The 27,748-nt window shown below is 39.9% G+C and overlaps 2 protein-coding genes across 2 annotated transcripts; one reads left to right on the forward strand and one right to left on the reverse strand.

Moving 5' to 3' along the window:
* Positions 1-1,006: 1,006 nt before the first annotated feature.
* Positions 1,007-9,440, reverse strand: DNAJC12 (DnaJ heat shock protein family (Hsp40) member C12). Its single transcript, XM_079975761.1, has 5 exons — positions 9,191-9,440; positions 6,954-7,032; positions 4,427-4,566; positions 4,029-4,227; positions 1,007-3,001 (listed from the first exon to the last, which is right to left on the reverse strand). The coding sequence occupies exons 1-5, from the start codon at positions 9,266-9,268 to the stop codon at positions 2,907-2,909; spliced, it is 591 nt and encodes a 196-aa protein (XP_079831887.1). The 5' UTR covers positions 9,269-9,440; the 3' UTR covers positions 1,007-2,906.
* Positions 9,441-13,619: 4,179 nt separating this feature from the next.
* SIRT1 (sirtuin 1) lies at positions 13,620-27,492 on the forward strand. The gene is made up of 9 exons (XM_079975628.1): positions 13,620-14,241; positions 15,075-15,191; positions 16,227-16,468; positions 17,833-17,985; positions 19,618-19,765; positions 20,286-20,365; positions 21,808-21,994; positions 22,316-22,891; positions 25,445-27,492. The coding sequence occupies exons 1-9, from the start codon at positions 13,674-13,676 to the stop codon at positions 25,753-25,755; spliced, it is 2,382 nt and encodes a 793-aa protein (XP_079831754.1). The 5' UTR covers positions 13,620-13,673; the 3' UTR covers positions 25,756-27,492.
* Positions 27,493-27,748: the final 256 nt, after the last annotated feature.

Genomic DNA, 27,748 nt, shown 5'->3' on the forward strand with positions numbered 1-27,748 from the left:
TCCACAGTCTGTGCTGTTGGGTTTTCCCACGGGAAAGGAGACTGGATGTGACGTACACTGGTTTCCTGTTTTTCACAGTTCTCTCCGTGCTTCAGAGGGAGAGGATGCCTCTCTGCTCCTTGCAGAAGCAAGATGCTTGATTGTAAGCTCTCAGCATTGAAGTGTAAATAAAGTAAAAGAAAAGTATGTGGCACGTACTCCTCATCATTCCGCTGTGCTCGGGACTCTGCAAATTCAACACCCGCTCCTTACTTTCTTAATATCACCTTTCCCTTGTTTTCTTAATGGCTCGTCATCCCAGGCAATTACCTCATCAGGAAACTAGCCTGGCTTGTATTTCAACCCTTGCTGAATCCAGGAGTTCAGGACGCTTGATTAAATTCAAGCACTTACTAGATCCAGGAATGTAGGGGGCTGGCACCCCGAGCTCATAACAGTATGGTCTGGGACTGGGTTATTTCACTGAACAAATCTTCCTATATGACTTTATTTGCCCATTGTCATCCAAGTTGGTGACTATTACCACATCTTGTGATAGGCAATTCCTTTTGTCTGTTCTATCTTCCAACAAGCAGCTTCACTGGATGGCTGTGGGTTTTAGTATTATCAGAGGAGGGCGAGAGAAAGAGAACCCTCCTTATTCACTTATTCCATCATGCCCAATTTTATACACCTCTATCATGCCCCACCCCTGCACACCATTTTTCTAAGCTAAAAAGTTCCAACCTTTCATAACAGAGGAGTTGCTCCATTCCCTTGATCCAAGCTAAAGTGAATCACCCAGGCAGAGGCCGATTTGGTTTCCAGAGATACTAGAAAAAATGATTTCTTTAGCCGCTCAAACAAATAAATCTAAAATATCCTCAAAACTTGGAAAATGCTCCCTGACTATATGATTTTTTTTTGTGGAATTGTCTGCTTTCCCACAGTACTTCTCTGTCTTGTGATTTACTCAAATGGTTAAACAAAGAGAAGGGGGGAAATAAAACAAAAAGGAATAGGCAACTTTTATACTCAACTTCAAAATAATTTATTAATATAAAGGCAACAGAACATACAAGAAAAGAAACAGATCAGAGTACACATCACCTTTTGTGTTCGATGCAAGATGTCAATACAGTTTTAATAATATACAGGCACACAAAACCATTTCAAGCTGAAATTTTAAATGACTGACAATGGGCCAGTGCCACGCTAAACTCACGTATACAAATAGCTTTGCTTTCTGCATCCCTAAAGATTGGTACCAGGCACAGGTCTTTCTTTTTAAAAGGAAGGGTCTGGTGCTTACAGCTTCAAATAAGTGCTTAAAATGTTGAAGTTGTGTCTGGTAGAAATTCCCAAAGCGGAGCTTCTGGTGCAAGGAAGGGAAATATTCAGTGCCCACGTGCCTGCACTGCTGGTTGAACGATTTCAGTGAACATTGTAGAGAGGAAGGAGAGCACAGAAAACTATATTACAGGCACCCCCAAACTCAGCCCTCCAGATGTTTTGGGACTACAATACCCATCATCCCTGACAACTGGTCCTGTTAGCTAGGGAGTTGTAGTCCCAAAACATCTGGAGGTCCGAGTTTGGGGATGCCTGCTATACTACATGTGAGTCCACGGAAGAGCAAGAACAAAACATCTGAGAAATAACATATAGTTGCATATAAGACAGATCAGTCTTCAACTGCTAACTATGAGTTACAATTATGTTATAATAATAATATTATTACTTATTTATATACTGTAGTGCCATCAATGTACTGTACATGATGTTTACAGAGTATTACAAGCAAAACAGGAAGGAAGGAAGAAAAAGGCAGGTAACAGCCACAACAAACATCCGTTCTAAATTTTGGCAATGAGGAAGCAAATGAGGGAAAGGAAAATATGTGTTACATTGGAGATCCCAACATTGTGTGTGTGTGTGTGTGTGTGAGTGAGAGAGAGAGAGAGAGAAAGAAAGAAAGAAAGAAAGAAAGAAAGAAAGAAAGAAAGAAAGAAAGAAGGAAGTGATAGGGTGAAAATATTAGAACCCTTCCCGATGCACCATAGCAAACATTGGGGGTGGGGGGTCTTGAAACTACTTTTAGAAAAAGAAAATTTTAAGATAGCTCTGTCGGTAGAGTATGAGACTCTTAATCTCAGGATTGTGGGTTTGAGCATGAAGATTTATGCCCACACCGGGCATAAAGATTCCTGCATTGCAGAGGGCTGGACTAGATAACCCTTGAGCTCCCTTGCAACTCTACAATTCTATGATTCTATGTTAGGTTATGCAAATTAACATGTAGTTTGTCCCTCAGACGATAGGACAACAAGAACTAAATATGAGTAGATGCTGTTTTTTATGTGGGGGATAAAGACTCAAAGGGTTATATCCCAGGAAAGGTGGGTTTTGAAATGATACTGAGTGGTAGCATGAGAAAGTTAATCGGGAGACAGAGGGAACCAGGTATCAGTGGCTGGTGGCAAGAGAAAATAGGAAGAATACAGGATACCTTTGGTTGGCTGAGTGTGGTAGAGTTAAAGGGCTAAAGGCTGTTTGAAGGAATATAGCAGGAAATAAGGGCAGAAAGATATAAGGGATCAAGGATGTTGAATAACATGTGCTTTTCCCAACTGTTCAATAATGATAGGAAACAACTCACATATACATTAAGTATGAATGGAAAAAGCGGTTAACTGTATTCACATATTACTTATGCTAATAGGAAAGTACCTGCCAACATTATAAAAAAAAAACAAGCAAACTATACATGGTATTTTGCATGGGAAATTGTGGCATCAATAGTACAAAACTACCTAGTTAAATAATATTCAAAGACACTCCCTTTATGAACATATGCAAAATACTGAAATGGTGAACACGGTGTTCAACATATATTTGGTCTTCTGCATGGTATTTGGTCTTCTGCTTCATATTTCATAGTTTCTAAACTTCCGCAAGAGTTCAGATGGGGTGTCACCAGACCAACGAAAGCGCAAATGCCAACAATTTGGATCGGAAAATCCTGTAAGAGAGGAAATGGTACTTTAGGTTTATAAAGTAAAACTCCTTTAATACAAAAACCACCAACTCCTTGCTTATCCATTCATTTGGGAAAGGCCATAAACTGTAGATGAAGCTTAGGTAACTTGGTGGAGGGGGTGCATTCAAGCTGTGCACACAACTAAACCTAGTTCTGGGTTGGCTCAGTACCATGCACACACACAATAATAATAAGAAACCAGCATCACAATGTATCCCAAAGGGAACCTGCATGGTAAAGCCACTTTGAGGTTTAAGGAGCGAAGCTTGCCAAATTGTTGGGTTTCTTTGTTCATACCTATATTTTGGGCCCGTAAATTAGCAGCACTGGCTCCCACTCTCCCTAGGATTAGTATCCCCAATCTTTATGGTACTTTGTCTCTCCCACCAGCTGTCCTTCAGAGATAAAGGTTCGAGGAAGTTTCCTGCCCTTCCTATTCTGGACTAGTTCATCCATGCATGCACATCACTTGATTTTTCAGCATTTGTTACTGTACTGTTAACAAAAGCTACTCTGCTCTTCTTCAAAATCATTTGAAAATTCCATCTGAATGTGTGGCCTGCTACAGTGTTTAAGATGGTAGGGAAGCTCCATCTGTGACATTTGACCTGCAATCTCACATTCACACACCATGTTAGCACTGGATCCTGCAGTCCTCAAGGGACACTCATGCACATGTGAACTAGCCCCAGCTGAAACATGAGAAGTATGAAGTACAGCACTCAGAAAGATATGTGCAGCATGATGCCCTATATGGACTACACCATCTCAACACCCTACAATTTATTGGGTGTGCTATGTAGGAGATTCAGATGAGCTGTGCACAGGTGCCATGCAGCTTGCAGGGATCAGGTACACCAAAAAGCATACCTGATATTCATGCAAACCCACATGAGGACAAACCCCACCCCTGAGAATAAAAGAAGGCTGCATATTTCACTTATCTGGTGCCAGCCCCAATTATCTGGATTTTTTTCTGTGTCTAGCACTGGTACCGCAAACTATTTACCTGGGGAATCAGGGCTCTTTGGTGACAGCAGCTTCCCATTAGTGGGGTCAAAGTCTTCTAGCCCCTTTTGCTCATCCAACAGTTCATGATTGTTGTTTTCAGATTTCTGGGGGAAATTGTCAGCCATCTTATCATTAAGATTTAAATCGGGAGCTTCCAGCATTGGCTCTTTTTTACCTCTGACAGCCCAGTGCATTGACTAGACAAAAAACAAACAAATCAGTGGCATTTGTGAGTTGTAACACAGATACACATGCTTGCTCAAGGATGAATGGTATCCTCACTGATTCCCATTCCCCTTGCTGAACAATACTAGCTAGCAGAGAACTTCCCCACCCACAGAATGGCCTCTTTTTTTCTATTCCCCAAGAATTACAGATGCATAAACCAAAACTAACAGTTTTGACTGAGTTGCTCAGAGCCTCCCACTGCTGGAACGGGATGGTAATCTTGCTTCTCCGCCAGTAATCATAGCGAGATCGGCTCTCTTCATTGGTGAGGATTTCTTTAGCTTGCTGTAGCTTCTGAAAATTCTCCACTACAAATCAGAGACAGAAGAAAGTTTTATGAAAATTTTACAGAAATGTATGTGTTGCTTTTTCTGTTTTTAATTATTTTATGTGTAAGTGACCTTCAGCCAGTGATTTAGAAGGTAATAAATAAAATAACTGCAATAATAATAACAATAATCCTTTGTTGGATATCACTCAGTGTGAAAGATATATCCACTGTCAATATTTTGCAGAAGGGATTCAAGTGCATTATAAAAATGTAGGTTTGTACTGTACAGTTAAAAATTATTAATGCATGCTGTGTCCTTAGCATGACAAATTCACTTATTCTTTTTTAAAAAAATCAGACATTGCAGTTTGGGAAGTGACAGGAGACATATATTGAAAGGTGTGGAATGATTATAGGAAAGCGTTCAAACACCCCAAAAGCAAGCACATCAGAACAAATGCTCAGTAAATATAGTCTAACCCTCCACAAAAGCATTGCACAAGCAAATCAGGATGAATACCCAATAAATAGGTCACCTGGAGGAGCCCTTAGTTTGATTTTGAAGATTTCAAATGCAATCAAGATGACTAAAAAAGAATTAGTCATCAAAGGCAACCAGGTATATACAAGTGAAACAGAACAGATAGTTCCAAGAGCATCATGGGAGCAGTGATATGCACATATTAGGTCTACTACAAAACAAAAACTTCCCGATCGTATTAGGGTGATCTCATTTTTTCCACTGGATATAAAAGTTTCCATACTATAATAGAAACACAAGTCTGCATCCTTAGCAACCATCTGTAAAGGTTATGGAGATTTATATTTTATCTATGAGTCACCTTTCTATTATATGTTCGTTATTATTATATTCATTTATGCCAGTTTACTATACTAGATAGATCTTTTGAAAGGCACTGAATTAAAATGCTAACAGGGACTGGCAAACACAAACAAAACGTCATACAGTTTAGTTTTCCAGTTATGTTTCTCCCCCACCCCTGATTGGCAAGCTGATAATTCTTCTACAGGAAGCAATTTAGATAAAAGGGACAAGGCAGTTAGTATTTTAACATCTAGTCATGACGTAAATCATATGAAAAATAAATATACGTTCACTAGACCCATAAACATGATTTTTTTTGTATGTGGAAAACCTACTACTCCTCATTCTTATTTGCATAATATACAATTTTGTCATTTGCCCCTGATTTTTTAACTACACATTACATGGAAATGTGTGTTAGCAGTGACCCAACACCATTTTAGAAAGCAAAAATAGCTTTGGTAAGAGATTTCGAGTGATTAAGTGGGAAGGCAGGTACTCTACCTTATTTTTACTCCAAAATGTCCCTTCTGGCAACATTTCCTCCATGAGGTTCAAAATATGTTTCACTTGGGGACAATTTGGTGTGGATAAACAGTGGGCATGAAAGGGGTTAACCACATTTAACAAACACAATCCCATTACCCCCTTTCCACATCTTAGTTATTCCCAAATTGTTACTCTGCACAGGTCCAGAAACAATGTACTGCCAAATATAATTTTAATATTTAAAACAAAGGGTTATATCCAACTAAATCCTAGTGAGCTTAGACCCCTTGGAATTAATGAATCTAAATGAGTCACATCTACAACTTCAATGGGTCCACTATGTGTAGGATTAACATTGGATAAAACCCAAAATGTGTAAAAAATTATTGAAATGCAAATAAATCAATACAATATTAAACACCCTGAGTTTGCATAGTCTCTTATGACTATTGCTTGTTAAAAAAATAAGTGCACAAGTTAACAGGGTTGCAACTTCATAAAGCCCCATCTGTTTGCTTAATGCTTTTCTTTAGCTGTAGATCATTTGGAGAAAGAAAGCTGGACCATAATTTGTTTCAAAAAAGGGAAGTGAAGCATTTGATTTTGTAAGCCACCCTATTAAACCTACGTTGCCAAACAACTGCACTAAAGAACAGAGTAGCTATGATTTTCCTCCAGAATCAATGTTTGTATAAGCACTAGGGCAATATAGTTCAACTTGCTGCTGAAAAGGAAGTGTGCCACACAAATAAAAATAAAACAAAGTGTGCTGCATATATATAAATAGGGCAAAGTATTAGGCAGGAAATTGAGGATACTTGTGCCTTCTTCTATCGTAGCCAGTGCCAGCAAGTGACAAGGCTGTGCATTTGCTAGGGCCCAGATACTTGTAGAGCCTGAGCTTGAACTTCCACAGCAGGCTGACCAGTCTCACCTTTCACAAGATGGAAGGAAAGGGAGCATGTTTTGGTATTTTTGATTTGCACCCCACTCCTTTGTCAGGGTTAGGGTTAGGGGGTGCTTGGCCAACGGCTCTCAAAATCCTGAATCCACTGTTCTGTGTAACGTCACCTGTTTCATTTTGAGAGAGAAAAGGAAAAACCACATACCAGCTTGAGGGTTTCCAGGATGCTTGTCAGGATGACATTCGAGGGCTCGAACCTTAAATTCTGAAAGAATTTGTTCAACCTAGACAAACAATTGAAGAATGGATGGAACTTGTTTTCTTACGAAAAATATGCCTATGGAAGCTTCATATATGACTTGTTTCTTACACAAGTATGTGTGTGGCACCATGTGTAAAACTCATGGATTTGTATTATCCATTTCACTGAATGTAAGATTTACTAAACTGGCAATTGGTATTCACAGTGAAACAGCCACTTACACCATCTTTACCTGATACAGGCAGCAACGCATATGGGAATATATTTATTTTCCCTTACAAATACCTGTGTCAAGCAACTCTTCTTTTGCTATAGGTTGGCACTAGAGCCTCAGTACCCAGCAAAATAGTCTATGCATGTGTTCATGCACCATTTATTCCACAGAAGATCCATGGAAGTCAAGGTCAGATTTCCTTGGAAATAGTCTCCACCAATGTTGGGATATACGGGAGCAGTCCACTATATGTGTAAATATGGTAAATTAATCCCAAAGTTGCTTGAGTGCAAAACATTTTCCATATATCTAGATTTCTTTAATTCTAAAACATACATAGGTTCTGTTGAAAATGGCAGACTCACACAATACCATGGCTGTCAGCAATCTACTGCTCATGGTTTGTAATGTGAAACATCTCTGTTTCCCTAACATAAATCACTTTTGTGCAGTGGATCAGCTTTCAAAGCCAGCAGACAGCTTTTTCATAAAATGTTATTTCTGTTTACTTCACTTAGGATGCTACCCACTTGTTGTGGTTCAAAATGACTATCCCATTGACACAGCTTTTCATTACAAAAATCAACCACGCTGACTTTTCACGCAGGCAAAATCTAGTGCCCATTGCTGGAAGTCATCTCAGCAAACCTTTAGCGGGTGGGCAGAAGGCAGATATGGATCTACTGGTAGATCTCTTGATGGTTTGCAGATCAGAAAGGATTTGCAACTCCCAACTTGTTTAACAATAGCAGCAAGAAAATTATCTCCCCTCTTCCTTCTTCAACTACTGAGGTGAAGAAAGTTTGTGGTAACAGAGTGGATTTTTGCCTGAAACAGTTCCATTCCTCTTTGGTACTCAAAGCAAATTTCTGGGCTCAGCATTCTTTTAAGGTAAAGGTACCCCTGCCCGTACGGGCCAGTCTTGACAGACTCTGGGGTTGTGCGCCCATCTCACTCAAGAGGCCGGGGCCAGCGCTGTCCGGAGACACTTCCGGGTCATGTGGCCAGCGTGACATTGCTGCTCTGGCCAGAGCCAGAGCCAGAGCCAGAGCCGCACACGGAAACGCCGTTTACCTTCCCGCTGGTAAGCGGTCCCTATTTATCTACTTGCACCTGGAGGTGCTTTCGAACTGCTAGGTTGGCAGGCGCTGGGACCGAGCAGCGGGAGTGCACCCCGCCGCAGGGATTCGAACCGCCGACCTTTCGATTGGCAAGCCCTAGGCGCTGAGGCTTTAACCCACAGCGCCACCTGCGTCCCTCCAGCATTCTTTTAGTTAGTGCTTTTTTCACCTCACTTTGCTTGGTGGATCTCTAAGTTCTAGTAAAATGCAAGTGAAATCCACAAGCCCAAAATGTGCACACTCACGGTAAGTTTTTATTTACTGTGAGAAGGGATATTATCTTTTCAAAGTCAGCAAGGATTATGTCAACATAGATCTTTTTAAACAGAACAACTGTAACTACATTCTGTGCCACTGTAACCTCAAACATAATCTACTGAGGCTTTGGATATTAACTGGGCTATATAAGTTAACACAGGACAACTAGAGAATGCAGAGAATTCCTTAGGTGTATACCAATTAAAAGGTTTTACTTTTGAACAAGTATGTTTAAGATTGTGCCATGAATAGCTTTCTGGAAGCCTCCAATAATTACTTTCAGAACTGCTTCATATTTACATTACACAATTGTAATGAAAAAATTCAAACTATTCTATTGAAACAAAGCTGTGTGAACAGTTAATTGTGTTCAACAGCTTAATGTTGCATAGGTCAAAAAAACTGAACTGGGGGAGAAAAACAGATCAACTGCTAAAAATATGTACAGAAAACATAGCGAAATTATGGAAGAATAGAAACAGCACATATACACCAAATCAAACCGATTGACAAAGAAATAACATTTTTTTTAAAAAATGTAATGAACTAAGGAGGGAAATAGTAAAATCATAATTAACTAGTCTTACTGTAGACAATTCATCACAGCCTAGCAAGCTGTAAAAATCTTCCATGTCCTCCAGTCTGCAGTTCAAAATTGCATCCATCTGCTTCAATCTGGCAAGCACTTTCCCACCTTCTGAAAACAGAGACACAAAAAGCTTAAAGGTATCTTTTAACCACTTCAAAGCTATTTAAAGTGATTAGAGAAAAACCGATAGGTGCAGTGATGCTGAAGCTTCTCTACAGATGGTTTTATACACGGAGATGTCACCCGAGACTCTGTAAGCACACCCTCGAATGAGCCTGCTCTTATTGGTGGAAGCAAATTCTGATCACAGTTTACAATTGCAAAGCTCTCTGGGATTTGTAGTTTACAGAGTGGGGGGGATTCTAGCATTTTTGGTTTGTAAAGAGCTTAGCTTTTTAATGGTTGTTTTGAAACAGTTAAAATTGCTTTTAGTTTAATATTTTGGCCACGGGTATGTGCTTAATTTGGGGGCTGTTGTTTTATATTGTTTTGCTGCTGATTTGTTAGCCACCTTGAGTTTCTTTGGAAAACTAGGCATGATAGGAATTTTAAAAATAAATAAAGAAGGAAATTTCAGAGCATTTTTTTTTTTTTGCCACAGTCTTAGTTTTGGAAATTAACAGCTTTGATATAAACTGTAATTCCTGATTCAATTTGATTTGATAAGGCATTGTTGCGATTCGTTCACATTTATTTGTTTCAATAATTAATATAACAGTTATTTAATGGAGCTACAAAGTATGTTCCTTCTCACTTGTGAGAATAAGAAAATCAAATCCAGACAATTTAGAACTATATATTTAAAAAGCATTTATAAAGGGCACATAATGCAATTTAAAAGGTGATGCAACAAATAACGAGGAATAAGTAGCAACATCTAAATGGATTCTTGCCATTAGTTTGCCTATGTAGTTGCAAAACACTGTGTACAAGTCTGTTTGCCCAATCTTTCTACAACTGAGAGTACTAGCATGACGTGCAGGATGATGAAATGTAATATTTGAAGTTCTGACAGATGTGGGTATTATGTTTTCCCCAGCTTCATTAATTTTTTTTAAAAAACCTCCTGTGCTTAAAGTTCTGGTTTACAGAGTAACATCCACAAATACAGTAATAAGGAACAGACCAACCTAACTTTAGTCTAGTTTGCAGTGGGCAAGGTAACATCCCTGAATGGTCTGGATTTCTGTATTGATTTGAAAGAAGAATTAGAAGATGGAGTTCATTCTTGCTGAAAGCCATACACTGCAATTAATAGTTGTCATTAATATCTATCACCAGTCATAACATAATAGGACCAGTTCAGCCAGCTTGTGGGAAAATGCTTCATTGATTTAGTTCATCATGTACCAAAATAACTGTCCCACAGTTAATCACAAGGCCTTGGGCAAATATTTGTGCACTGAACCCTATATACAGAAAAACAGTATACAGGTGTCTCATACTGGTCACCAGCTATATTGTGGATCATCAAAGAAGCAGAACAGGATGGAGTCCCTACCATTCAAAAGCACCACATTTACAACAGAGGAAACCCTTCAAATTCTTGAAGAGGACGAAGTTGCAGTTCTTCCCACAGGGCATAACCAACCTATGCAATTTGCTACCACAAGGTATTGCTACCAGTTTGGATGGCATTAAAACTAGATTAGACAAATTGATGGAAGATATAGCTACTCATCATGATGGCTGTGTGCTGCCTCCAGTATCAGGGAAATAATGTCTATGAATACCAGGAAGAGCTTTTGTGCTCATGTCCTGCTGGAGAGGGGGTTGTGCTCCATAGGGATCTGTTTGGTCTCTGTGGGAACAGAATACTGCTTCCCACTTCTTTTCCAGAGGGCTAGATGGCACTAAGGTTTCTCTCCAGCCTTTTCATTCCATGGCCCCCAAAGAGTCCCATTGAAACAGTTATTAATTCTCTGTTTTCAAAAATATGTTAATGAATACTATTTATTGAGGATCTTAGCTGCCTTGCGCAGTGCGATCCTTCACATATTTACTAGGAGTAAGGTGCACGTCCCCCAGTAAGAATACCATCTGAACCATACATGTTTATTTCAAAGTCTCATTGCATTCAGTGGAGCTCACTCTTACGCAAGTACCGGTATGTTCAGGATTGCAACATTAGTCACTGAACCATTGTAACACTTGCACATTTCAGTCATAAGAAAAAGAAACATAGTTTTGCTCTTTATAAAAAGTACATGCAATATTGAAACAATTGGTATTCCTGTGAAAAGAATCGCAGCATAATTGTTTACATTGTGCCTAGAAATGATTTAGATTATTTGAATGTTAGCCTTCAAGATTGGAAACAAAGAAGACAAAAAAAAAACCCCAAACCAACACCTTTGTCTGAATCCAATTCCAAACTAACCAAGAAGAAAAGGGAGGGGAGAGAATGAGATATCTAAGCATGGGGATGGGTGAATAGGAAGAAATTGAGAAGCAAGTTACAGAGCAATATTAACTATAGAAAGTAATGCAAGTTACACCAATTTAGGTTACTAGTGGCAAATTCTGTTCAGGGTGAATTCAGAGAAATTTGCCTTATGACACCCTTTGTGACAGGTTTTTATCCTGTCATTTTCCTGCCATACTCCCAGAACATCCCTTTTGGGGAACTTGCACTCTACATTGGCTGTGCTGGGTGAAGTACTTGCGCCAGCATATAACCAGCTCAGCCATGGCTGAGCCAAGAGACCCCCAGGCCCACCAAATCCAAACTCTCTTACCCTGACGGATCTTGGGTTAGAATTATGCTGGAATTCTGCTTATTCAGGAAAGAACGAAAATACAACATCTGCATTGAAGAATATTTTGAGAGATGTCTGTGTAATATATTAAGGTGACAGATATCTATTTACTGAGGTCCTGCTAGAAGTGAAAAAGATAGGTTATTTATATACCAAATTCAGGAACAAATCAAGTGAAAAACAGCTGGCACAGAAATACCCTAAGGCAATTTTAGTTGGTGTTTGAGTCCTTTGGAAAGCACCCAGTGTGACTACAGCTATACCATAATCTTTATGAAACCATTTTTAAAAAACAAACCTGAAAAACAGGTAAATGATGCACTGAAATGAATTGCTATGTCCACAAGTATGGAAAATGTGTTTACAATACCAGTAAATACGTCAGGCTCTTAACCTGAATTAACTTGTGGATGTTTTCAACTTGAGGGTGCTTTCCTTTGTCTCCTTTACAAACAAATTTAACCCGAAAATTATGTTTAAGAGTGCAAAAAAAAGAGGTTAACTTCTACTGCTCTCTGTCTTGATTACAGATTTATATTTATAGAGATGGCAAAACAGGAGCTATGAACCTTACTTAAAAAGCAAAAGGAAACCCAGAACAGCATGAAAAATCACTTGCATTCCTAAACACGTTCCTTCTGAAGCCTGCCCCAATTTATTTGGCGTCGTGTATATCTGTAGATGACTCGCACAGGATGCTGAATTAGTTACCTACCTATTTTTATCTGCTTTTATGTATAGCGTTGTGGCGCTTAAACTTTGCAGCTTTGCTTTACATTTGCATGAAATGTAAAGCTTTAAAGTATTTAAAACAGGTAAGCATTTCAGTGGGAGTGTTTCCAATCTACAAGCTGATGCTTATTTTAATGAGTGTATTATTAAATTCCACCTTTAACTGCTTTAATGTGTGTAGTATCTCATCCTGGCGGCCTTCTGCTGCCTCTTAAGGCTCCTCCCCTCACGACCCCTTTTCAGAGCTTGCTGCGGCTCCCGGCCCCCTAGCGCCCTTTCCCTTCTTTACAGTCTTTGCCCAGGCAGAGCAGAACCCGGGAGCTGCTCGCCCATCCCGCCTTCGCTGCTCCTTCAACGAGTTGCTGCGTCAGCGCCTTTCCTCTTTCCTCCCTCAGTTCTTTTGTTTATTCTCCTTTAGCTTTTATTCCTTTTTTTGGGGGGGGGAGAGGGAACACACCAAACACTACAAAAGCATATAACGATCTTCTTCCTATCCATATTCACTCAGAAATAAATCCCACTGAATTCAAAGGGATTCCTTCCCCCCCACCCCGCACTCCATAAGTTACGTTAGAATATTGTACAATGGAATTCGTTACGGTATTTTTAGCTTCAAGTTTTATTATAAAAGAGTCGACAAAATATAGGTAATTTTTTAAAAAAAATATATAAAGGTGGGCACGTCAGAAAAATTGTGGGGGGGGCGTCACGTGACTGCGGACTCCGCAACTTAGCCGCCTCGTCATTTCACCCCCGCCCGTGCGCGCTCGGCGTCACGTGATCCAGTTTGTTGTTGTTGCGGCCCTACGCTGGGCGGCTGCCCGCGTGGGCGTCGACGGGGTCACGTGACGTGTTTAAATCTGTGTGTGTGTGAGAGTGAGAGAGGTGCGGGAGGGGGGGGCTGTCTTTTCCGTCTACGGGGAAAGGTGGGGGGTGAGAGCGAGCGGGCGGAGAGAGAGAGAGGGAGGGAGTAGTTGCTCCTTCTCCAAGATGGCGGACGGGGAGACGCCGCTCCTCCAGTGCCGGAGCGGCGGCCGCGGCAGCAACGGCGGTGGCAGCGGCGTTGTGCCAGGCGCCTCCGAGAGCCCGGAGCCAGCTGTGAAGCGTCAACGCCGGGGCTCCACTGACAGCGCCGGCCGGGCCTGTTCGGCCGCGAAGGAAGCCGGCGGAGAGGCGGAGGCGCCTCTTTACATAGGAAGCGCCGCCGCCGAGGAGGCCCTGGCGGAGGAGGAAGAGGTCGCTGCTGCTGCTGCTGCTTCCTCTGGCGACAGCGAGCTGGGAGAGGCCTCGGCAGCGGTGGGAGAAAGAGGAGGAGAGGAAGGCTGGAGCTGCGCTGGGCTGAGGCGGTGGGGCCTGGCCCGAGAAGAGCCGCCGCCGCCGCCGCCGCCGCCACTACTGCCGCAGTTGTCGCCGCCGCCGCCGCCGCCGCTGCCGAGGTGGTGGCCGAGCCAAGGGGAGGGAGCAGAGGCGGCGCCCGCCGGAGACGCAGCGGAGGCGGCCATTGGCTGCGGGGCGGCGCAGTGTTCGAACGGCGCTGCGGAGGCGGCCGCGCGCCCAGGTGAGGAGCCGCTCCAGAGGCGGAGGGGGCGGCAGGTGGGCGCAGGGCAGCGATCGGGTCACGGAGGAGGAGCAGCATCAGCACCGCTCGGCCTGCTCTTTAGCGGCACGGGAGGGAGGGAGGGAGTCGCAGGGAGAGACCCGAGACCACCGGCATCCTCTTCTAACCCCAGCTCAATGGGATTCGCGTTGTCGGGGCTGGGGGAAGTCAAGGCACTGCTTAGTCCTTCTCCCTCCCGCGATCTTCAAGAGCCGAAGGCCTTGGGAAATCCTCCTAAACACAGTCTTAATGTTTGCAGTAATCTGTGGCTCCTCCCATCCACTTGTCACCGCGGGAGCGGGTGGGGTGGGGGAAGAGAGCTGGGAGAAGGCGACTAAACGTGCAGCCTGGTCCTATACAAGTTTGCTCTAACTGCATATAACTTGCAGCCTTGAACAGCAGCCTGTGCCTGGGAGGATAAAATTGGCGGAAGCCAGTTTCGCTTGGGCTGACGGTTTGCTTAGTAGCAAAAAGCTAGTAATCCCATGCAGAATACAGGGATCTTGGGGAAGCTAGGTTTTTCTGACTTCTATGGCAAGTGCATCATGTGGAGGCGGAGCACCCTCTTCTATGCAACTCTTGAAGATACAGAAGTTAAAGCAAATCTTACACATACATTATTTCGATGGTACCTAAAGCTTACATAAATGAGTATGAATGATGTAAACATGATTAAATCCCAGTTTAAAAGGAATCTTGTTACTTCTTGTAGGTGAAGTACAGCATAACTTGTTCTAAATGTGATGGCACTACTTTTATCTGATAATGGTTTTTCTCTGTTTAATGTCTTTCAGACAATATGTTTTTTAATGATGAAATAATTGCAAACGGCTTCCATTCCTGTGAGAGTGATGAAGATGATAGAGCCTCTCATGCAAGCTCCAGTGATTGGACTCCAAGGCCACGTATAGGTAGATATTTACAATTCAATATAGGGGTTCCAGTTAAATATCTTGTAAGATTACATCTTCATTCTTGCTTTTATTTCCTTGGGCAAGTCATATCTTTATATTTGTGACACTGTTGTCTTTCCTTCATGTAAGTCTGAACTCTGAGTGGTTTGTTGAGGTGCCTATATATTTTGCTGCTTATCTTGGCATGAGTAGGGGTTGCACCTTGGAAGAATAGCTGAGTGGCAAATTCCCCTGCTTTTATCCTTCCGTATTACCACCTCTACACTGCGCAGAACTATGGAGTGCTCTATCTCTTTCTTCAGCTCTAAATCCGGAATTGGCAATTGAGGGTAATCTGAGGTGCAAGCCTGAGCAGTGTGTATGGAGGTCCTGGCTGCCCAGACAACAAGACACTCTCTCTCACTTGCTCATGTGGTCCAAAGAAAAGGAAAGCAATACATTTGGCACCAGCTTGGTGGCAGGAGTTGCGGGAAGGAGGCATACAAGACACCATCCAAGTGCCTTAGGGACTCCACTCCTAATTTTTGCAGGGTTTACTCCCATGCCTTTTCTTCTCCCAAAGATGTCCTGCAAGGCAGCAGGTACAGATTGTTCCTCAGGGTTTACTCCCAAAGCCTTTTCACATTACATATAGTTCTGTGATTTTTCCCCACCGATTTTTTTCTTTGTTTTATGCAGCAACTGAGGTTGCAATCTGAATTGGGGATTAATTCTACCCTACCACTTGAATTGCTTTCTTACTGAAAATAATCTCCTTAGCTGCTTTTACCCCACAAAGGAAAAAAGATATGGGAACCAATTATCCTATTCATGGGATTAATACAAAAATGCTGTGGTTATTTGTTGCTCACAGGATGCCTCACCCATGATGCCAATGCATGCCCTTTTGTGTGCAGTACATTACACATTTTTCAGATTGGTATGCTACTTGCTCTGTTGAAAATGTGATAAACAAAAAATGTTGCAGAATTTTCTCCATCAGTTGAATATTCTGCATCAGCCAGATGACAATTGCTTTATTTTCTATTACAGGCCCATACACTTTTGTCCAACAACATCTCATGCTAGGCACAGATCCACGTGCAATTCTGAAAGACTTGTTGCCAGAAACTATTCCGCCTCCTGAACTTGATGACATGACATTATGGCAAATTGTTATTAATATCCTGTCAGAACCACCTAAAAGAAAAAAGAGAAAAGATATCAATACAATAGAGGATGCTGTGAAACTACTACAAGAGTGCAAAAAAATAATTGTCTTAACAGGAGCTGGGGTATGTATCTAATGTTGAATAGAATAAGTAGAACATTATTTGAGATTTTAATTATTCTGATGCAAGTATGTGGATCATGTGAATGGATTGCTCTCTGCTGTGCTACAGTAATGCTAGAGTCGCTCCTGGGCAGATGTTTTTTTATATCCAACACAAGCAAGGGATGGTTGTCCATATCACAAAGCTCACAGTTCTTAAGAAAATATTTATATCCCATGTGCCCAAATATGCTGAAGGAAAGATACCTGTGTGCCCTAGTGGAATGTGAATGTTGAAGCAAATGCAATGATTTTAAGACCTTTCTTCACGGGCAACAATTCTGTACTGCGGCCCAGATTAAACTAGTTGCACTTGTGGGAGCCAGTGCAACAAGTGCAATTTGTGTCCTCCCCCCCCCCAATCAGGTTTGGAGGGGTGGGAGAACTGCTAGAACAGTGTGCGGGGGGGGGGGGGAGAGCATTCATCCAAACAAGCAGACAGAGTCTCATTGTGCATCCTGCAGAGCACCTGAGCAAAGGGATGAGCAACTAACTTCTATCACTAGCACGAAGGAACATTTAATTCCCTTGCTCTGATACTGTAAGCACTGACCTTTCGTTGAGGCACTAGCAGCTACCCTTGTTTCAGTAGTTCAAGTATATGCAAGTGAATCTTCAAAGGCTGATAGAAAGGGTAGGGAAAGTAACTAATTTCTGGTAACCCACTACTGTTGGCCAGCCTCCAGGAGACTGAGGCAGCAGTGTATTTTCCAAACCATTGTAGAAATCATAGAGTTGGACAGGACTAGTAAAGCATTTGACAGAGTTTTAGGAAGTAAGTGGTAGAACTTGGCAGCGATGCTCATTTGCATCATATACAATGACTTTAGTTGGAGTGCAAGCAGAAGCTTGTTCTGCAGCAACTAATGTCCTGAATAGAATCACACTACCTACTTTCATTTGTCTGGAACCAAGATGATACCTGTTAAGAAAAGTCTTATTTGATTTTGAAGTGACTGAACTGAAACGTTAATTAACGCTGCAGTTCTCTAGCCTGTATGCATATTGCGTTGGATTTTCATAAGTAGTTTTGCTATAGTTGTAAGTGGAATTTCCTAATCTGCAGTTTTTTTAGGTACCTGAATAATGGATAGTTCTAAAAAAAGTAATATTTTATTTGCCAAAAGAAAATAAGCAAACAGTTGGGGGGGGGTGACTATTTTTAGTTAATTATTTAGTTAGTTATTAAAGGCATTTCTAAACTGCTCACTGTTTTAAAAAATCTCTAAACATTAAATTTTACAGTGTATAGTCCAAATATTTTACAGCAACAAATGTTGTTATAGTATACAATTGATCTTTATTATGGTATGTAACCTATTTCAGGTATCTGTTTCTTGTGGAATCCCTGACTTCAGATCAAGAGATGGTATCTATGCACGTCTTGCAGTAGATTTCCCAGATCTTCCTGATCCTCAAGCAATGTTTGATATTGATTACTTCAGGAAAGATCCAAGGCCATTTTTTAAGTTTGCAAAGGTGCCTTTTCTCTCTTGCTTGTATGAAAAACAGATACGTTTAAACAACCTATAATCTTTATGTATCTAAAACAAAGACAGTTTTCCTCAACGCTGTTATGCCCTTACATGAGCAAAGGGGCACATTGATTATTGCACCAATATAAAATCGCAAATAATGATGTCATGCTTGCTTTGTAGTGTGTTTGAGTAATAATCAGTGCTCTCTTTCTCTTGTAGTGGTTCTTATTTTTATGGGATATAAAGAAACTAAAGAAGCCAAAGTTTATAGAGTAACTATCACTGTTGCTTCTCCTATTAAGAAGGCACTACTCTTTTTTTTTTTACTCGATACAGTAGCGATATGCTTATAACAAATAGGTGGTCAAATGTGTGAGTGAACTTTAGCTTACACAGTAGAACTTCCATCTTCCTCTCCAGCCCTCCTCCTGCCTCTGGTCCCCCCCCCCCCAAAAAAAAAGTTTAAGATGATCTCCTTCCCTACTCTGAATCAGATTTTGATGGTGTCTGGATGGGAAGAGGAAAGTGAAATACTTCAGTGTGGCTAAAAGTCTATTCCACTCATAGACAGTTTTGAATACAATCAAATGTTTAAATGCCATTATGATTTATGACTTTACAATAGCATTGCATACACTGAATCTTGTTTGATGGTGGCGGGTGGGGAAAACTAATTTTCTGACAGTGTATTTATATGCCAAGCTACAGCATAAATATTTTTGGCTTAAACTTAAGGCATCCACCGAAAAGGCAATAATATTGTTTTGGAAGCTTTCCACTTTATGAACAAATTTTATTCTTTCATAAAATTAATAACATAATGAATGAAAATAGCACAAGCTAAGTTGACCAACTTGAATACATACAATGCTAGTAAAATGTAAAATCAAAAGCTTTTTCAGTGGGTTTCAATTATATGCGATTTCACTGATGCACGTGGTGCCTCGGAACATAGCTCCCACATAAAAGGGAGCTGCCTGTATACTTTTTTTAATGCAACCTATAATTCCTTTGGGGATCTTTCTGGATGTAAGATTGTGGATGCTAAATAGCTTTTCTTTTCATTCATACCTTTTAATGATCAACACTGATCAACAGTTGTAATGATCAACATTTTTGGGGCTTGGAAGATACACTTTTTCAGAGGAGTGGGTTGTATTAGGGTTGTGCGCATGCAGAGTACTGCTCACAAAGTTGGACTTCCCCTTTCTCTCTTCTCCCTGTGTTGCCTCAAAGTACCCTTTGAAGGCTCCTGCAGCCCTCTGGAGCAGATTTTGAGAATCCCTGGAGGTCTTCAAAGGAAAGGATAGGAGGGGGAAGTTCCGTTGCATGTGGAAGTATGCTGTGCTATCAGAACAGCAGCACTGGACATGACTCCATATTTAAGCAGTCATAGCATGTCATATGTTCAATGGGGGGTGGCAGGAGATGGTGTATACATTTCCCCCATTTAAGTTAATGATGTATGTTAGTAGTATTTTCTCCAAGCTGAAAGGTTAACACAAGTTACGATTAGTTTAAAAAAATGTTGGTTCTAGTAAGCAATAGCTAATGTATGGTGGCTGATCTTTAAACAAAAACTGAAATGTGATATTAGCAAAATTTATTTTTCGCTTTTTTAAAAATTCTACAGGAAATATATCCTGGACAGTTTCAACCATCTCTCTGTCATAAATTTATAGCTTTGATGGATAAAGAAAAAAAACTGCTTCGCAATTATACTCAGAACATAGATACACTGGAACAAGTGGCAGGAATTCAAAGGATAATCCAATGTCATGGTTAGTCAATCTTAAATTCTATCTAGATCTCATGTTAATTTTAATGTGCGTGATAAGGGATATGTGGAATCTTTCAGCATTTTGCATCATCTGTCACTTGGTTAGTTCCTGGAGAATATAGAATACGATAAATGTTTTGAACTGTACATTTATGAATGCACCTGAAAAGGATTGTGCTTCCGCTCCCTGACAGTGAATTCTATTGCAGTGCCCCCATAGATTTTCAGGATGAACAAATGAAATAAAACAACAATGGGTAGTATTCAACTAATTCATACTTGGAGTAAACCCATTGGAATCCAAGGGTTTGCTTAGAGTGGGCCTACTCTAAGTATGACTAACTGGATATCATCCAGTGAATTTTATCAGCTAAGTGTGAACATGCAAATTAAGTCATATATGTTTGTATGTGTTCCTATTCTCAGATCAGTATGACTAGAATAAACTAGGTTGGTTAATATTTGAATCCAGACAACTGCATACATCTTTATTTGCTTTTTGGTGTGTTTATGTGTTTCAGGTTCCTTTGCAACAGCTTCTTGCCTCATCTGTAAATACAAAGTTGATTGTGAAGTTGTTCGAGGAGACATTTTCAATCAGGTAGGAATAAAACCCTAAATATTATCAGGTACATTTAAGGTTGCATTCATAAACAGGCTTAAGGAGTAAGGCTCACTGAGCTTAACTGATCTTCTGTGCAAACATGATTAGGAATGCCCTGTAATGAACAAAAAGTATGAGTGTTAATAACTATCAGATAAAATGTTATCCTTATATCTAGAAATGTGAACTGTAGCAGTTCAAGAATTCAGTTTACATAGAAGCAGTTGAAGTTCTCCAAACAAGTGCAGTTCTTATTTATTATCATTGTTGCATGCCACGCCAATCTCCAAGCAGTGCAAGATTCCAGAGGTTCCAGATGCTTACCTAGGGGTTCAGAAAGCTAGCCTGGCTTGATTGGCTTTTAACACTTGCTGGATCCAGGGATTATAGGGGTCTGGAATCCTCCCAACCCCAAATCTCATAACACTATATTTATATTTCACCATTGCTTCAGTTGAGCTCAAAGCAGCTTGGAAAGATTCTTCAAAGTAGAATATTTCTTGTAGGTTACTTAGTTCAGATGTGACTCTTGACCTGTCATTCACTGGAGGACACTTTGACTTTTATTTCCCTATTTTAACTCAGCTGCCTAAGATTAGAGCTAGCAGTGTCAGAATGATTTCAGTCCACCTTCCATTTCGGAAGGGGAAGTTTCAGGGATATAATTTGTAAGCTCTAGGGGCAGAAGCAGCTTTGGGGGAAAGACTGAAGATTAGGAGGAGGGAATCTAAAGGATGGGGGTCTGGAGACAAGGTGGTTGAATCAAGGATGCATAGTGACAGTAGACTGAGAATTGGGAGGAAAGGCTTTGTGAGACTATGAAAGGAGGAACTAAGGCATCCCTGGAAACTACTATCCTGCAAAAATTATTATAAGCCTGCTAAGAAGCTAGTAACCTGGGTTTCCATGCTGGCTGTGGAAACACATGACTCTAATGTTTAATTGATGCATCTTCATTGTATGCATCATAATCTGTTTCTGTACAATAGAGAGAGAATACATATGTGAGGCAATCCTTCACAAAAGCTGATAAATATGCAACATGTGCTGTGCTTCTCTTTGTTGGGACAGATGAGAGGAAATATTTGTAAATTATTCATAGAATAGTTCTCTGGAAAATTGTAATCTCTAACATTTTCACGAGTTTAAAAATAATTTATTCAGGTGCTTCATGGGGAAAAGACTGGTTAAAGTATTAGTATTCCTCCTTTGAGTACAAATATTAAAGAATACAATTCATACTTGCATGTCATCAGTTTTGTTACACTTGGAATATTGTTTAGAAAAGCTGTGGATTATAACATCAGTCATTTTTTTATAGCAATCTGAACTTCTTAATAAATCTGTTGCAACTAATGTTTTGACCCAGTGATTTGCTAATTGAATTTAGCTTCTATAAAACTAAAACTAAAAATAATAATGCAACCTTCTGTATGCAGGTTGTTCCTAGATGTCCCAGGTGTTCACCTGATGAACCACTTGCCATCATGAAGCCGGAAATAGTGTTCTTTGGTGAAAATCTACCTGAGCAGTTTCATAGGGCCATGAAGTATGACAAAGATGAGGTTGATCTTCTCATTGTTATCGGGTCTTCGCTTAAAGTAAGACCAGTTGCATTAATTCCAAGTAAGTGTTGATTGCTCATCTCTTAGGCATATGGAGGGGAGTCTCTGTTTCAGAATAAATATATAAGGAGCTTCCATACAACTGTCATGCTGTACAGTGCTGTAATTATTGAATTTAGAGAGTTTTTTTAGATCTGGGAGGAATATAAGAGCAAGGAGTATATTTATCTTGCATACTATTAAGTAATATTGCAGAAGCAGAATTCTAGGTCACTTTTTAGTGCATTTACAAGTAGTTCCTAAAACTTGTTGTCACATTTGTTAATAACAGTTGACATATTTCTGTAACATTCATTTTGTTTTATTTTTCTTAAACACGTAGGTTCTATCCCACATGAAGTGCCTCAGATTCTAATTAATAGGGAACCATTGCCTCATCTACACTTCGACGTGGAGCTTCTTGGTGACTGTGATGTCATTATCAATGAATTATGTCATAGATTAGGTGGTGAATATACAAAACTTTGTAGCAATTCAGTCAAACTTTCAGAAATAACAGAGAAGCCTCCCAGACCTCATAAAGAATTTGAAATACATTCAGCTGAATTACCACCTACTCCTCTAAACATTTCTGAATATTCTAGTTCACCTGAAAGAATTGCACCACAACATTCTCAGGTGGCACGTTCAGAGCAATCTTCTGAATATAAAGCAGGAAATTCTGATGCTTCCTTGGAGTCTAAAGAGAACTGTGTAGAAGAAAAATTTCAAGAAGTTCAAAACTCTTTAGAGAATGTTGAAAGTCTTTCTGACCATCTAGAAAACCCAGAACATGTGAAGGAAAATGGATCTAACCAAGAGGAAAACAAAGAGAGAAGTGAAAAAACATCTGTTGAAACACTGAGAAAATGTTGGGTTAATAGATGTGCAAAAGAGCAGATTAGCAAGCGGCTTGATGGTAAGTGCTTAAATAATTTGCAAACACCACTACATTCAAATTAAACAATACTTTCAAGGTATTAAACACAGCAATTTTGTTTTGAAGGAATTCAGTCAGTAGTGAACAACAATTTGTAAAAATGTCCTGATCTTGCAACCAGAGATACAAACAAAAACATGTACATACACTTCAATAAAAAAATACTTAGATTTAGGTTGGTGCAGTACAATAGGAAATCTAGAACAAATGAAAGAATTCCTCTGACTGAACCAGCTGATTACTTCCAATGTTTGCAAGCTTTCAAACTACATGTAGGCAATATGAACTGAATTTATTTTGTATGCCTTCAAAAATAATGTCTGCATTTCTAATATACTTGTTTTATCTCTTTGCTTTTCTGCCTTACAAAGCTATTGTCAGACCCATATGAAATGAGCTATCTATTTATAATTATATCCCACTTTGTCCCTGAAGGTGTTTAAAAAAGTGATCCTACCCATGGCTGTGGGCAAAATCCAAATTAGGATATTTGTAATAAAACAATGTAGTAATCTTTGTTTTGTTCTAAAATGCAACAAATCTAGAAAGGCAATCGGACGTGAAACACTGATAAACACTTGGTTGATGAAGTTGTGCAGTGCCTTTAAGTCGACTCCCATCACCTTCATTTGGCATGACTTGGTCAAGGATGATGGGAGCTGTAGTCCACAATAACTGGCATCACATAGGTTACCACTGGTTTCAGCAAGTAGGCTGCAGTCCAGACCTCTGATCTGCCACAGGTAGGGTGACAGGAGCAGCACTATCCCTCCACCCAGCCCAAAACAGCTGTACTGGGGGAAAGCCCCCAAACAGGATGTGCCAGGGAGGGGTTGAGCCAACCAGGGATACCCTGGATCCCAGCCTTGGCCCCACTGACATCACTTAACCCTCACACTAACTCCAGGCTGGTAAGGATTATTGAGTTCAATGTGGCTTACTTCTGAAAAGACGTGTATAAGATTGTGCTGTCAAGTACATTATGGGCGATTCCACACAATCTAAAAAGTGGCAATGGAAATGGCACTTCTGTATGTCATGTGAAGGGGAGGGGAATTTACATATCCCCATGGATATTTTCCCCCTGCATCTCCCCACAGGAAATATGCACATCTTATGTTTCTCTTCCCCCTCTTCTTTCCCACTCCCTCATCTTTTCACAAAATCCAGAAGCAGCAAGAGGGGGAAGGGTCAGTTCAGGTAATCCTCAAACATGATTTGCAGGATTCGGAATTACTTCTACACATTTGAGCAGCATTGTTTGCCTGTTTAGGACATTGTGACAAAATTAAGTTTTGCTTTAAGCAGAAAGGGGATCTTGAGTGTGGGGGGGGGGGGGAGAGAACATGTGAGGCAAAGTCTCACTCCTGAAAATCTAAAACAAGGTTTGAAGGATTATCTAAACCAACCCAAATTTTAAGATGCAGACTTCTGTTATTACCACTTCTTTTAAGCATCCAAATCAACTTAATTGCTGCAAGAAAAACCTGAAAAGAATTGGGGAACTTGTTTTCCCCTCAGTTTACAAGGATTGGTGCACATGGCAGTAGTTTTCAGTGCCAAGCTATTTCTATGAAGCCATTCCTTATATGGACTATGTGAGTTTTCTCCACACCATCCAATTTCTTCTTTTTTTTTTAGCAGTGCCATATAGAAATTGACTTGGTATTTGTGGCAGCTTGCCTGTAGAAGTTGTAGTGTGCACACCAGCACCAAGCTTCTGGTACATGTCTGCCAGATGTGATGCATGGATATGTTTTTTGCATTACAAATTGTATTAATATGGAACAGTATGCTTTCCTCAAGTTCAGAATGTCTAATAGCATACTGGAGATAACAATATGATTTTCTGAGTAAAACAAAACCTCATTTAGATGCAGCGTGAACAGGTTGCAGGAATATCAAGAGTTGTACAGGCCTTTTAGTGTAGCTTGCAACTGCACAGCCCATCAAAAATGGTATTTCAGTCAACTTGCTTTTAATAAGCCTTTAGGCGGTAAGCTCTGAAGCGATTGCTGTATTTCTTTGATAACAGTCATTGGCACAGTCTGACATCATTGCTTATTAAGATGTATCTTTGAGAAAAGTGAAGGGAAAGAAGTGGATTGTAGACTTCATAATTAAACCACAGAAATTAGTTACACATTCATAACTGCTTCTCTTCCCTCAAGATCTTTGGCTGTGGCCACCAGTAAATGAGAGTGGAAGGGAGCTCTTCCTTTGAGACAATATTGGAATGTGTACATTATGTGTACAGTGAGAAACTTGGAGGGGGGTGCTGAATAGTGAATGCCTTCATATGTTACTGAATCCAGTTAAGCACATAGCAGCATGTAGCAAGCCTTTAAAAAGGGATTCCATAGTCCACAACATGTGAAATTAAAGTGTAATAAATTTTATGTATACCTATTTCCTTACCTAGAAACAGTAGTGCTTAAAATAATGACAACCCATAAGCATTAATGTATCACATTTAGGACTTCTTGGGATTATTAATGCTGAAATAATTCTTGCTAATCAAACATGTTTCAGGTACCCAATACTTGTTTTTACCACCAAATCGCTATATTTTCCATGGTGCTGAGGTATACTCGGACTCTGAAGATGATGTCATATCCTCCAGCTCTTGTGGAAGTAGCAGCGATAGTGGGTCCTGTCATAGTCCAAGCTTAGACATAGAAGACGAGAGTGAAATTGAAGAGTTCTATAACGGTATAGAAGAAGATACTCCTGACAGAGAAGAGGAGAATGGATATGGAGAAGATGGAATTGAGCTTCAGGAATCTGAGTCTGTGTCGGTAAACGAAGCTGTAGGATTTGACCATTCGACAGACAAACTATAAAGTAATTACTGACTGGTTTCAGGAACTTTCCCACCAGCATTAGCAGTTTTGGCATGTTGGAATGAATGTGTACTGAATTTAGAGCAAGGAAAATATAAGGATGTAGTGTTTATAAGCAACTAGAATAGATTTTCATGCATAGTTTTCTAACTTTTCCAATTAAATTCTATAAAGGCACACTCAACACTAATCTTTTTGAATTTTGAAGGTACTAAGTATCTTTTTACTGTCACTCATTCATTTTTATTAAGTTTAATCTGTGTGAGCTGTGTGTGTGTACATATACAGTATTTTTGCTTAACAAATTTCAACCTTTTTTTGTTTTTTGAACCGTTTTGAAAAAGCCATTGGAATGTTAATATAATATAAAGGGAACAGCTAATCTAGACCAAAGAATGGTATTTTCACGCCTCTTGCTTTGTAACACTTTGATTTATTTAAAGTCTCCCCCCCCCCAGCTCTGTTACTGCATAATCTGTTTAACACTGGTATTTCCCCAAAAGTTAGTATGGCAGCTATGTTTCTTAACATTAGTCTTCATGTTGAAATGCATGTGAGCATATTGAAATTAGGCATCATAGTGAATACCTGGAAATCCCTGACTACTTTGATTATTAGAAAGTGCTACTGCAAAACAAAAAACTTCCTGTGGATATGTAATAGTGCCAATTGGCTTGCAAAATTATAGCAAAATGGTGTTCAGTTAAGTAGTAGCTCATTAAACTTTTTTGTGACACACAAAGGGTAGGTGGAACAGGAAGTCAGTATACAAAGCTAGCACTTAATGTATAAAATCTTTTGTGAATGCTGCCAAAATGTGAATATGTAAATGTACTGAAGGTGTGTATATAATATTCAGGATATGGGAGCAGTCTCCAAAAGAGCTTCTGTACCCGACACAAACCCTTAAAAGGAGAAACTTAAAATTCCAATATAAAACAGAAAGTTCAGTTTAAGCATAAGTTTAAAATATGCTGTTTGAGGACGGGCTTCTGTTTTGGATAACTTAATACCACGTGTTGGTACTGAATTATACAAAAAGCAGCTACAGAAATTGGTCACAACGCTGCTTCTTCAAGGCTGCCTTTTAAAAGTGGATGTCACACATACTTCCAGCTGCAGATTGTTTCCATCTTCCACAATGTGTTTCCTCACCCTGTATTTAATAGTAAGTTTTATGTTTATTTGTGAAACCACTTTTCAGCCGTATCCCAAGAGAGCTCTGCCAGTTATTGATCATTCATTCATGTACATTGCTTTAATATTTATTCCATTTTGAAATATGTAAAGTGGTTGTCCTTTTTAAGCAATTAATACATCTGTTCCGTAACAATAGCATAAAAAAGTGTTAAGAATGGCCTTCTGTGTTCATCTGAAAAACATTGGCATGTTTTCTCATGGTCCAGGTTCTAAATAGCAGAACTTGCTAGACTACACTAAAGAATGCAATATGTTTAGCTTTGCTTGCATGTCAAAATGTATTTGTGCTATAGGAGATATTTTAAAATGAAAATATTTTGTTTTTAAATTATTTTTACAGTGTGGATTATTTTATGCTTTTATATTGTATATAGTGTCTTTTATGTAACCAGCTGGCAAATGTTTTGTAGAAGACTGTTTTAAAATGACCTGGCTCTCTTCCTGCAACTTTTGAAATACAAAACCAGTGTTTTATACTCGTATAGTCTGTTTTAAGGTCTATTAAATTGTCGTTTAAATTTTGGTTGCTGTTAATAATGTGTGTGGAAAGCCTCTCACTCCTCTCTTGCAACTTCTCGTTTTACCAACAGATATGAAATACAATACAGCTTGTGGAAAGTATACTATGGCGTTTCTCCACTTAGGGTTTCTAATGGATGTGAACAACACCATGGCTGCCTTTAAATTTAGTCTAAGCTTAATGTGAGACCAATATGATCTTTTGAGCAATTTAGACCAAGTCTCCATCCAATGTCTTAACTTTTCATTTTAAAGAATGAACAGGACCACTGCA

The sequence above is a fragment of the Podarcis cretensis genome, assembly GCF_951804945.1.
Source record: "Podarcis cretensis genome assembly, chromosome: 5".
Lineage (NCBI taxonomy): Eukaryota > Metazoa > Chordata > Lepidosauria > Squamata > Lacertidae > Podarcis > Podarcis cretensis.

Excerpts from the sequence above, each read along its gene's own strand:
- DNAJC12 (XM_079975761.1), bottom strand. The coding sequence starts at position 9,268 with ATGGATGCAATTTTGAACTGCAGACTGGAGGACATGGAAGATTTTTAC. Across the intron at positions 4,228-4,426 it reads TGAGCAACTCAGTCAAAACT|TCAATGCACTGGGCTGTCAG; the intron begins GTTAGTTTTGGT and ends TTTTTTGTCTAG. Across the intron at positions 3,002-4,028 it reads AAAGAGCCCTGATTCCCCAG|GATTTTCCGATCCAAATTGT; the intron begins GTAAATAGTTTG and ends CCTCTCTTACAG.
- SIRT1 (XM_079975628.1), top strand. The coding sequence starts at position 13,674 with ATGGCGGACGGGGAGACGCCGCTCCTCCAGTGCCGGAGCGGCGGCCGC. Across the intron at positions 14,242-15,074 it reads GGAGGCGGCCGCGCGCCCAG|ACAATATGTTTTTTAATGAT; the intron begins GTGAGGAGCCGC and ends AATGTCTTTCAG. Across the intron at positions 21,995-22,315 it reads ACCAGTTGCATTAATTCCAA|GTTCTATCCCACATGAAGTG; the intron begins GTAAGTGTTGAT and ends TTAAACACGTAG.